Below are 12,636 nucleotides of genomic sequence, written 5' to 3' on the forward strand. Positions count from 1 at the left end.
CCTGAACTTACTACCTAGTACTAAAAGTACTACCTCGTGAGCAGGGACTTTCTGAGGGGGAAATTTTTAAACTTCGTAACTTCATTTAGACCCTGGTCCCTGCGGTCAAGTAACACGGCTTTTGATGCCATGTGGGTGGCTGACAGTTGCTTAGTTGTTTTCAGCTAGGTCATTGATAAATGGTAGCTTACTGGCTCAATTCAGAAGTCTCAAGATGTGGATTGTGTCCCTCCTTCAGTGCAAGACTATGGATTTTTTTTGCCCGTTTTACTGTTTCATAAGTCAGGATGTTTGGAAAAGTAGCTAAATAACTAATCAGTTCTTAGCAAGCTGCATGACTTAAGCTAGCATTAATCTTTGTAGCACTACAAGTTTGTTCAAATCCATAACCCTAAGTATAGGCAATAGTAATAGTGATAAAGTACCACTAACAAACTTCCAGTTCAAAGCAGTATAGGTTATAAATGAAGCAGGAAGTGTTACCTTCAAGGCTATCCATGTCAGCTTGAGGAAGAAAGAGGAAGGCATTTTTGTAAAGCCTTTAAAAACTGACCATTCAAAAGTGTACACTGTTTTTGAGTGTCTCGACTTACCTGTTTATACCTCTTATAACAGCGCTGAATAACAGCAGCTGCCAGTTCCTGCTGCTCCCGAAGCGGACGACCCTGCAGGATGGGGGAAGAGGGGGATAAGGTAGGGTGGAGAGGACAGGAGAGAGATTAGTGTTCACAAGGAGGCCTGCAAGGCCACAGAGATGATGCCATCTGATTCCTTTTGTGCCTGGCCAAGGTGTCCTCTTAGACTGGCAAAGTTGCGTCGATATGCTCTGAGACCTGGGAGAAGGTTATTCCTCAGAGCACGGCGCGCCAGCGGAACACTGGGAGAAATCTGCCCTGAACAATCAATGTGGTGTGGACTCAGGGATATCCGCGCATCCCATTAAGACAGACAGATAGATAGAGGGAACAATGCAATCATTCCTTATAGCAAGGCCATGCTAAGCTCAAGCAAATTTCCCCATGCTTGTCAACAACACTGACCCTATCTTTGCCTTTTGAGCGCACACCACAACAATCATATCACCTTTCATGTCACAGGACTGCAAAGATCTGGATTATTATACCTTAAGTTATACCAGGAACTCCATACAACACAACACAATACACCAATGAAACCGGACCATCACGAACACTGGCAACACACCACTAATAACCTGCATAGGTGACACCTGGTGACTGGCACCTGGGTGAAGCCCTGCCCTACCTTGTACTTGCGGAAGGTGTTCTGGACCTGGCGGGCTGCCTCGTAAAGTTCTCTCTGTTCAGGATCAGACAGGGCCAGCTGGGTCAGGTCACGTTCCTCCTTGTTGTGGGAGGCGTTGAGAAGTGCAGTCCATTCAGCAGGGGACTGAAAGCCAAGCTTCCCAAGAGGACCGTCTAGTTCCGGTTGTCCTCCACCGTGGACTGGGGCCAGGCCGGGAGAGTGAGTTAGGGGCTTGTTAAACAGGAACCTGGGAATGATTGGGAAAACAATTACATACAAGAACCCAAAGAGATTTTAACTATCATTCTTGAAAATAGATCAACTTTATGATGAATCACCTCTCTGCATCACCAAGGTAACTGGCCAACCAGCTCATAGTGCTGCTGACTCCAACACCATCTAGTGAAGTGTCTGATGCAACAAAGTTTTCCCTCTTGATGCGGTCAGACGTCGCCTCAATGACTTCCTCCGCTAAAGTCATCATGTTCATGTTCTGAAACAAATTATTAGGTACCTTTAAAATTGCACCAGTAACTGTAGAGTGGTTTACAGGACACACAAGATTGCTAACATTGCCACTGAGACACTAGACAGAAGCCAGTACTTTTGCATGATCTGTCAGACTTATAGCACTACAAAAGAAGCAGTTTTGGCTACTTGTGTCAAAGTACCTTCTCCAAGCCTCACCTGCAGGTCTCCTGTGTTCTCCAGATCCTCTTGGCTTGTACGCAGATCAGAGATTGTTCCTGCACTAGCAATTTCTCTTAACCTCAGTCTGTTTGCGAGCCTTTCCTTGCCAAGTCCTACAGTTGGCACTCTGCGTCCCGCAGCTTGTCTGGAACCCCAACGCCCACCTCCACAAGTTGAGGCCAGCTTAGTCTGAGACTGCTCACCATCTCCCTGCTCTTTCTCCACAGTACCTTCCCTCGGTTTGGAAGGGCACGTTTTAGGCTTGTGGGCCTGTTCTTCTAGTCCGAGAGGGGCAGAGCAGGATTTGCTGGGCCGAGTTTGAAGGGTCTCTGGGTTGGGTTTGTGTTTCTTGCTCAATGGGGCATCCCCGTGACTAACACTGCTATAGAAACTGGATGGTTCCGACCTGGGTCTCCTTAAGTCTGCAAAGGTATGAAGAAAGTGTCTAAGAGAAAGAATGCTTCACCAAGTTGAATCACTCAACCTGACCCATCTCCTTACAAAATACTAATTTGTTCATGCAAGTTCTTGCTATGATTATTTTTTTTAACTTTTTGGAAGAAGAGCAAACCAACTCAACATGCACATGAAAGACTTTTGAAGATAGACAGTCCAGACAGAATGAAAGATTCCAGTTCTCACCTGAGCTGGAGCTGGAAGCAGAACTAGGGATGCTGCTTTCTTTCAGCCCAACTGAAGATGTCTCCGTACCCCAAACATTCATCCATCCCTCTGCAGCTGAGGCCTCAGTAGATGGTGAGAAAGGCATGCTGGCAGTTGTAGTCAGTGCTCCTGACTGCTGCTCCTCCCTCTGTAGGCTTTCCAGACACTCGGCCAGCTTAGTGTGGCCACGGGATCGGGCTATAGCCAGCGGTAAGCGACCCAAAGAATCTGGGATGGCCAAAGCTCGCCGATCCCATTTATACAAAACCACTGCTGCTTCCATATGACCCAAAGCGCAAGCCCACATCTGAACAGAAGAAAATTGATTTGCATTTCATTTGTATGCCATATTCGGCCCCTTCTGTATGAAACAACTCATTGTGAAACTACTTGGCATTGTGATTAAGGTAACATGATCTATTGTGAATACTCACTAGTGGGGTACAAGAAAAATGATCCACGTTTAGAGGATCAACCTCAAGTTCCAGGTCAATACTGTCTGCATGCTTAGTGCTGTGAAATCAAACATCATAGAGCACAATACAGAACAGGTGAATGATGTATATGCAATATATATGGGCATTTAGTGCCAGTATGCAATCAGTATACTCACCGCCACTTGATTAGTGTTTGAATAAGGGTGGTGTAGCCCTGGGCAGCTGCCAGATGAAGAAGAGTCATGCCCCGGAACGTTTTGGAGTGGATCAGGTGCTTGGACTTGGCCCAGCAGGCACGGTTCATCATCTTCTCACAAACTACCACTACACGGCTCTCAAAGGAGCTGCCAGCCGGACCTTGACCCTGGCTCTGACCCTGACCTGGTGAGAACTACAGCAAACAATAAAGAACCAAGTCAGTTCTAATAATCTAATGGTGATATCCATTATTTTGGAGCAAGAGAGTGTAGCTCAAAATGATACCTGTGCCTGTTCCGAATTGTTTCTTCCTCCTTCTCCACCTCCTGTTCCGGTTCCTCCGCTCTCAGAGGGTCCTCCACCGCCCTGTTGCTGCTGCTGCTGACCGGCCATCTCTGCCATCCTTCGCTCCATCTGCTCTAGGCGTTCCAGGATGGACATTCTGAACTGGTTATCTGCTTACAACACAAGGAGAACACGGGTCTTATTGTGCACGATTCACCACTGCATGTTATTCCTTAGAAAAAAAAAAAGTTTGTCTTTGTAATCTTTCATTGTTGGCTGACATCACCAATGCCATTTATAGGTGCGTGTATACACACTGGCAGCACTGGTTCTACTAGGTATTTCAACTGCAGTATTCTGCTGTAGCTTGTGGAAAATCACTGGTATGAATAGCAAAACATTAGCCCCGTCCTATATTTTTTATATCCTGTTTAACTCAGAAAATAAGTCAATTTAAAGACGTAATATGTGTTGCAAATTTCACTTCAATATCCTATATGGGTCAGTTATATGATGCTTATTTTTTTATTATGTTTTTTTTTTTAAATATTTACTACAAATAAGCTGAAATTATTTTATTTTTTTTATAAAATGAAATTCTTAAAAACAGTAATTTATTTATTTTTTAATTTTACAAAACCAACATAAATACAAAGATTACATTTATTAGACATTTCTCCTCTTCAACATCTCAAACATTCATCAGTATTACTCACTGATCCATGTACATCTGTCCATATCAAATAATATCAAATGGTAAAAAAATGGTTTCCAGCAACTTGCAGGTTCTTGTACATAAGCTCATAATATATTGTTTTGTAACATCAAGGAAAATTTCTTGCAAATTCCATATTGACACCAGTTCTGTTTCACACACAGTGATGAAAGTGAATCAAATTCTAATGAATGGACAGACACATATGCATTGGATTCTGTATTTTTCCCCCACAAACATCCACCCTTGCAGACAAAAAGAGCAGCTCTGAGTGGAGCTCCAGTGCAGCTTTGTTCAAACACTACTGCAGTGTTGGTGCAGTGCAGATGATGTCATTTCCACCTGCTGCTGGCTGGCTGGCTGGCTGTCTCTCTCTCTTTCTCTCTCTCTCTCTCTCTCTCTCTCTCTCTCTCTCTCTCTCTCTCTCTCTCTCTCTCTCTCTCTCTCTTTTTCTCTCCCTCCACTCAGAATGCGGCACACGTACGCTCATGTAGGCTGGGGGGAGGGGAAAGGGGAGGAGGGACCAAATTGCTCTACAACGGGGCTGTGACATAATCAACGCTCTACTACACCTCCAGCAGCCTGGAGACGACCAATCAGATGCCAGCAGACCAGCCAGGCAACAGAACACTTGAAAGCTTTGTGTCAACCCTAAAACTGTTGAGGGGCAGCATTTCAAAACAGACAGACCAAACTCATGTTTATTAATGCAGAGATGGGGAATATGTTTACGGAAAATTGATGCAGCGAGATTATTTGCTTTGGCTGTATTCAGGTGAATATATAAGGTGAATTCAAGGTAATTGGACCACTTTTTCGCAGTAGTTTCAATGTCAAAATGTGGCCCAATTTATCAGAATTCCTATACAAAAATCAGCTTTTAAGACATGCCAAAACAAACCAATGCATGCAAAAATCAACCATCATACAGCTTTATCAGTTCCAACAATTAAGTTGAACTTTTAATACGAACTTTAAAAAGATCAAGATTCCTCAAAAAGCTTTAAATACACATCAAGCTGTTGTTTACAAGTATATTAAAATTACATCTTGTATTTGTGTGCATAAATCAGACTTCCCGATTTCCTAAGCAACCAACAACAACCTTCACTAACACAGACCAATGACGAAGCTCATGCATGAACTAGCCCAAAGGAGTCCAAAAAAATCCCCCTAAACAGTACTAAACAGACTGTGCCAATCTCGGTTACCGTTTTCCAGAAGATGTTACATCAGCCTTGGTGCTTCTCCTTTGGCCTGGGTATCTCTCCTGATCAAGCGGACTTCATGTGGTTGAGCACAAGCCTTGACTGAAAGGACTAAACTCTCTATTCGGTGGATGTTTGAGTATCTCATGGTAATATCCTAATGCAGAGAGCCCAAGCCGGTTTCTCTATTTCATCACAGTTGCATCATGCTCTTGAGAGTGGGGGCTTCTGCACCACTTTACAGCTACAAGCGCAACAGGGGCTCAAAATCACTCACTTGTTGAAGATCTGTTGCGGTTTATTGTGCCTGAGATTGGTAATAAAGAGACTACGAGCTATACAGTCATCAGAAATTAAACAAGCATTTGACAATGAATCCATATGGCTAGGACATTAGACTGCACCTGCTGGCAGTCTTGTTTTGCATATTAGGTAAAAGTGCAAAATTAGTGCAGAATGCAATTTCTTTTACAGTGCAAATGCATGCAGGCCAGTTTGGAGCACTGATTTGGAAGAAGCACCATACTACCATGATATCGAGACTGTACAGCATTGCTCCAACAATGCAATCCAAATATCTTTAAAATCATGAAAGTGCATGAATCTACAAGATGCATTTGCATTGTTGTGACACTCTTCTCCATCATTTGATGAAAAACAGCTGCCACCTCTTAAATAAAATGTCATTTATAGCCTGCAGATTAATGACAATTATACAGCATTAAATAAATGCATCTTAAATATCTACGTCAGAAATAATAACGTGGAGACAAAATAAGATGTTTATGATGGTCTTGATTACTTATTGAATACTGGATGATTGCTATATAGTTTTTCTCCTGAGCATATCTCTATATTTGTTACATCTGAGCTCAGAGAGCATATTGACTTTCTTTTTTATTTTTAGGGTATAAAATAGACAGAGCTCATGCTCTGCTGAGCATTTCCACAAGGATTTGCTTTAAATCTATAACAGACTGATATCCTGTTTAAGCCCATCACTAAATGCATCGACCAGAAATGGAAAAAAAACGAAATCACACAAATGTCTGTTTTGACAGGATTTAACTGATAATGTGCAATGATTTTGTCTTAAGGGGATTTAGCTCAGCATGGACTCAAAGCTGGGATAATGCTGTGGACATTGGTAGATCTGGTAGATCATGACCCAGGAACAGGTGCTCGTTTTGGATAGAATTGGACAGACGCGAGGCTGTTATGATAATGCCATTATTTCTCTGTCAGTCATAAACCCAGCACTGATTATTTTTATGAACTTTCCTCATCTAACCTGAAACATCTCTTCTGCTTAAAAACAACTCAACAGACCATGCCATTTTAGCAATTTGAACTCGCGTTCAAGGTCTCTGATCTAGATTTTTAAGATATGTACAGCCTCAAACCAGAACTTTGGAGAACTCAGACAAACAAAAGCTTCACAAAGACTTTGAATGTTGAAAACTGAAACACTTCTGTTTTTACGTCCTTATGTTTATGTATATATATCTGCAAGTAACGGGCTTTCAAAAACAAATGGTTTCAAAGAGTTTTACTGCACTTAAAATGAGGGGTTGACCGATATGTGTTTTTCAGGGCCGATGCCGATTATTACAGATCAAGTAGACCGATAACCGATATTTTGAACTGATATATATGTCTGTTGTAAAAATGAAAATTAATGTCAAAATTAAGAATAACAAGATCTCAATGGCAAAATTAAATTATTTTATTGGCAAAGCGGTTTTGAAAATGACCGATAACGACAACCATAAAAATGCTTAATATCGTGCCGATAATCGGTTGACCCCAAAATACTCAATGTACTGTGGTCAATATATCCATCCAATGAATTTTGCAAAATGTGTAAGATACTGCTGACAATGAAACTGACTGAAAAATTGCTACAGAGAAAAAAGCTTACAGATGAGCATCCGCTTTGAATGACCATTACAAGTCAACACACACACACACACACACACAGAGCACAAAATAAAAACACAGAATCTCCACAGAGGGTTGTGTACTCTAATTACACATGGTACTAAAAGCCAGCACTACACTGTACTTGCTCAGGTTATCCAGACTGGTTCAGACTGCTTGGAGAGTAGACATACAAACAAAAAACTGTTTAATCTCAACCGAGAGCACAAACAGCACGGACGGGACAGATCTGTGTGGGCGCTCCATTAGCGGACTCAAGCCATGACCGTAATATTCCTAGAATTCCACAGGAAATCTCATCTAAGCAGAACGAGGAACTTTGAACTGTAGATTTAGGGTTGATTATAGTGACCTAGTTACAAGTTTCCTTGTAAGGGCATGTAGGCAGGCCAGCAAAACAAGAATACAGAAATGACTCGGTTGGGTTGAAATCCTCTTAGACTTATAATGTGATTTTAGTATGTGTAGATTGTAACACACAGTTGAGACAACTAATAATAATCTTCGTAATAATAAAGGCCAAAGACAAAAGCAATAAGTTGTCAACAGGTTGGTAGAACAATTCTAATAGGTCTGTCAGCAAAACAACACTGCATCTCACTATTGCACTGTAGATTTCTGAATAATCTAGAAAAAAGGTCAACTTCATGGCACAGTATATTCGTCCTTTCCCTCTGGACCGCTTATCTGAAGAAGGGCAACAGTCTGATCCTCTCAGCATCACTGTCGCTGTCCACTGCCTGTGGTGCTGAAGACAGACGCACTACACCTGACTGACTCACTGCAAACACATGCTTTACAAAGGAGATCTGGAGGTCTCTGAGAACACTGGTTGGTTAAAGTTTACAAGCCTTTACGTACAGTCTGACCTGGTTGTATTACATGAGAATTCATTTTAAGAAACTTCCATGTTGCATCTCTGAGTCTATGTAGTAATTATTTCCCCATGAGCTCTCTGAAACACTGCCATCAGGACAATGAAATATCGTTCCACAGGAGAAAATGCTCACACTGCTGTTGGGAAACATCACAAACAAGGGAAAGAATACAGCAGGACACATAACAAAGGCACTGACACTTGGAGCGCAGAACTACAGCCTTTAAATAGCCCGTGCAATGTTGATCAAGTTCATGTTAGTATAAAAAGAATCATGCATACTAACCCGAATCAGCCAACGTGTTGTCTGTCACTTACACATGTTCTCTCTATCCAGCGTCAAACTAACCGCAGGAGCCGCTTGGCACCGGAGCCAACAACAATAGAACAAAGTGTAAGTGCGGAGAGTGTATGGAGAGAGATAAAGACCCCTCGTCCCCCTCCTCTACACCTCCTCCTGTTCCCTCCCCATCCCTGCTGCCGATGCTTTATCTTCTCCGCTCGCTCATGGAGACGCGGGGATTCATCCGCCGCAGGTACGCGCTTTACGCACCGCTTTACGCGCAGTCGTGCGCCACCGGCTGGCTCTCCAGACACTCGCAGGCACGACAGCCCTTCATTTCCAACGGAAAACATTCGATTGCATAGAAAAATGTGTAATTTTCGTTTGTCGTATCTTTTATATCGCTAATGCTCTACGCGTAACAGTCATTTGTCTTCAAACGGCGCTCGAGTTTTGCGTATCGCATTTGATTTTTGATTTTGATTTTTTTAAACGTGCTTGGTTTCATAGCGATTTACGACAGCATCTGGACCTGAAGTATTTCGCTTTTGGTGTTTGACTAAAACCGCGCGTTTTGGCGCGAATCTGAAGTCGTGTGGTGGTTGGATGTGGACGTGTTTTTCTTTTGGGAGTGGCAGCGAAACACAATGGAGCCGCTCTGATCACTCATATAAGCGCTTGGAACAATGTGCCGGTCGCTCACACGGGTGTTTTGCGACAAATCTGTGTCAACAGGAGGCAGGTTTACTGCTCTTGCCCCTCTCAGCCTCTGTCCTGTGGTTTAGTACCTGCAATGCTGCAGATAAACTGTTTTTCTCCTCTCTGCATTATGACAAATCAGGCCAGGCGGTGTGTCGTTCAGCGCCACGCACATAACGCGCTGGATGCACGTAGACAACATGCTGGGAGACAGCTCCGATCACTCTTTTTCTTTATATTCCCAAATTTCACTTAACACCTAACTATAATATACTTCACATCGGGATGGCCTCAAATACATCTAGAGTGTAAATCGCTGAAGCTGGGCTGAATGTCACAAAGAGATATGAAACAAAGCTTATTTCTAAGTTCTTCAAGATCAGTTCACATTATTTGGACAAATAAACACAGTACCCCCCAGTGTAAAAACAAAAAACACATCAAATCCTCATTACTGTAATGTAAAATGATATATTTAAATGGTTAAAAGTTCAGCTGATTAAAGTGAATGATTGTGTCCAGACTGGATGGTTTTAATTACTCCATTACAGTGATGGCAATCTAATGAGAACTATCTTTGAGAATAATGAGAATTAAAATCAGAGACACACTATGAGGTTTTTTTCACAGTAAAATTGAGGACATCCGGGGAAATGTGTTTAATTGTAATTTTTATGCAAAATATAAATTTTCTTTTAATTCTGAGTGAATTTAAGGAGTTTCCCCCCCTCCTAGCTTTCTTATTGTTTGCAGTTTAAAAATACACTGAATATGAAAAAACCTTGAGTTTTTGTAAAGGCACTATAAAAATAAAGATTTTTATTATTAAATATGACCTATATTTCTTTGTGAAATTCACCCTCAGAAAATCAACAACAAACCATGATTTTTTTAATCACAAAACAAATCTATATAGTGCTTATAACCTAACAAGTATATAATATATGTACACACACACACACACACACACACACACACACACACACACACACACACACACACACACACACACACACACACACACACACACACACACACACACACACATGTTTGTTTTTGTGAATTGTGGGGACTTTCCATAGACTTCAATGCATTTTACACTGAACAAACTGTACATTCTATCCCCCTACCCTGCCCCTACCCCTAAACCTAACCCTCACAGGAAACTGTGCAAACTTTTACTTTTTCACAAAAACTCATTCTATATGATTTATAAACCCATTTACATTGTGGGGACCGCTGGCTGGTCCCCACGATGTAGGTGAACTCAGGTTTATATTACATCATGGGGACATTTGGTCCCCACAATGTAATATAAACAAAAGCACACACACACACACACACACACACACACACACACACACACACACACACACACACACACACACACACACACACACACACACACACACACACACACACACACACACACCATATAGACATATATACTGTAACTGTATGTGTATATGACAATGACAAACACTGACAATGATGAAAGACAGAAACATAGACCATGAGTACAAAAACAAATTAGCCTGTCTTTAATCAGTCTTTTAAATTTTTTTTTTTTTTAACCAAACATAACCTGGTTATACAAGTATACAAGGATTCTCCAGTGTCTAACCCAACGGATGTGGATGGCATTCATCCTTGTAGACCTTAAGGTGCTACAGAAGTAACTGGCCAAAGTCAGCCAGCTCAGTTTAATTGCCCCCCCAAAGAACATAGAACAGAGTCTCTGTGAGTTATTTTTATTATCCTTTTAAATTACGTAAACACTACCTGGCCACCCATTCAAAATGCAGACAAAACCAATAGTTTAACAGCAGCCAAGTCTTCCTTTATGCACCTGCTAGTCATTTGAAACACAACTTGAAGAAGTATCTGCCATCAGCCATCAAGAGATTTTTCAGACAAACATATGCAATGCAATGCAAATGCAAATTAAACAATTCACAATGCATGAAATAGATTAAACTTCCATAATTTCATTACTGTTTGGCTGGAAATAAACAATGCAAAATGATAAAAACCCACAACTGTTTAACAGCAATACATGATGTAACACAAGGTAAATCTCAAACGTACCGTCCAGTGAGAGCCAGTCGTGTTGAGAGGAGGGCAGGGCAGGCAGGGCACGGGCTTTATACTCAAACACCACTGAGTTGGAGATTATTTGACTGCTGGCTGCCACCTGCAGGGTCACCAGGCCTGTGTCATGAGCTTTGAGAGGAAAAGAGACACAAATCAAGAATTTATTATGTGCAAAGAAAGAGCTTTCAGTTTGCACTTTTGCAATCCATTTACAATGTTAAGAGTGATGGCTCAGAGCGTTTTTGTTTTTATTTATATATTTAGTTACGTAACAGTGGAATTTTAATGAGTTCTCTATGACAGCTGTTAAAAACAATCCTTTCTTTGTTCACAAAAGACCACATTATATATTTACGGACTACAGTATATATAAAGACTTAACACATGTAGGTCATTTTTAGCATGGAGAAGACTCTAAAATCAGATGTTGGTTCGGGAGCATTTGGCATACTGACTGGTGCTTTTTTTTATCTTTATTTATTTTTAACTTTATTTGATGCCTTTGGGATGCTGAAATGTAGCAGTATCACACTTTCCCTCAAAAAGGACAATTGTAAAAGTGTATATGTACATGCAGTTAGTATATGTGACTGTGATGAAATACCTGGGCAGTAGCAGCGTAGCACCCCGGGCTGGATGAGAGAGGCTGGAACTGTTATCTGATCAAACAGGCAGGTATATTCACTGCTGGCCTCCTGCCATGGACCGGTGATCAGAACCTTCACCCCGCCCTGAGAAACATACACCAATATTATATATAAACGAGCATAGTTACATTTATTTAACCTATTAAAGCTTGCAAAAGCAACAACATCCTTGAAATTGATTGTATGCATTTACTGCATGCTTATACTGTTAGAATTTAGATCTAGATTCTTCATCTAACGTATTTTGTTGGCCTAAATTTGCATTCATTTGAATGTCAGTACACCACAAGAAAACATAAATTACAATGCATCTCTGACGATATCTATTTCTAACAAAGAAAAAATTTAGGAGAGCTGAAGTGTCGTTGCGTGAGGTCTGATATCCCTCTGTCTATATTTGTCCGGCTGCTTCCTTGCCAATGGGCATGTTAATGATAGGCTGAGCATGTGTCTCATGTGGCCCAAGGGCTTCTGGGACAAATAAATGCGTCACTTGTTGTAGAGAAGACCTTGAGCTTTACATTCAGACCTCACAAGACTCAAATCTATTCCTGTATTAAGCAGATTGTGGCTGATTTCCATATGAATTGTGTGCTTTCAGAACTCCAAAGAATTAGAAAATGACCATTCACAAAT

General features: G+C 41.4%; 1 protein-coding gene across 8 annotated transcripts in view; it reads right to left on the reverse strand.

Moving 5' to 3' along the window:
• camta1b (calmodulin binding transcription activator 1b) overlaps positions 1-12,636 on the reverse strand; it is a 240,753-nt gene that overhangs the window by 3,842 nt on the left and 224,275 nt on the right. For 5 of the 8 annotated variants that reach the window (XM_067387774.1, XM_067387776.1, XM_067387773.1 and 2 more), the window contains 11 exons: positions 11,958-12,084; positions 11,348-11,482; positions 3,537-3,706; positions 3,230-3,444; positions 3,051-3,129; positions 2,596-2,923; positions 1,951-2,375; positions 1,602-1,756; positions 1,264-1,510; positions 594-665; positions 484-504 (listed from right to left, as the gene is read on the reverse strand). In XM_067387774.1, coding sequence (XP_067243875.1) covers positions 484-504; positions 594-665; positions 1,264-1,510; positions 1,602-1,756; positions 1,951-2,375; positions 2,596-2,923; positions 3,051-3,129; positions 3,230-3,444; positions 3,537-3,706; positions 11,348-11,482; positions 11,958-12,084 — 1,974 coding nt within the window. The remainder of the gene's footprint in view (positions 1-483; positions 505-593; positions 666-1,263; positions 1,511-1,601; positions 1,757-1,950; positions 2,376-2,595; positions 2,924-3,050; positions 3,130-3,229; positions 3,445-3,536; positions 3,707-11,347; positions 11,483-11,957; positions 12,085-12,636) is intronic. The other 3 variants (XM_067387778.1, XM_067387779.1, XM_067387780.1) reach the window with 2 other exon arrangements.

This window comes from Chanodichthys erythropterus, chromosome 6, assembly GCF_024489055.1.
Source record: "Chanodichthys erythropterus isolate Z2021 chromosome 6, ASM2448905v1, whole genome shotgun sequence".
NCBI classification, from domain to species: domain Eukaryota; kingdom Metazoa; phylum Chordata; class Actinopteri; order Cypriniformes; family Xenocyprididae; genus Chanodichthys; species Chanodichthys erythropterus.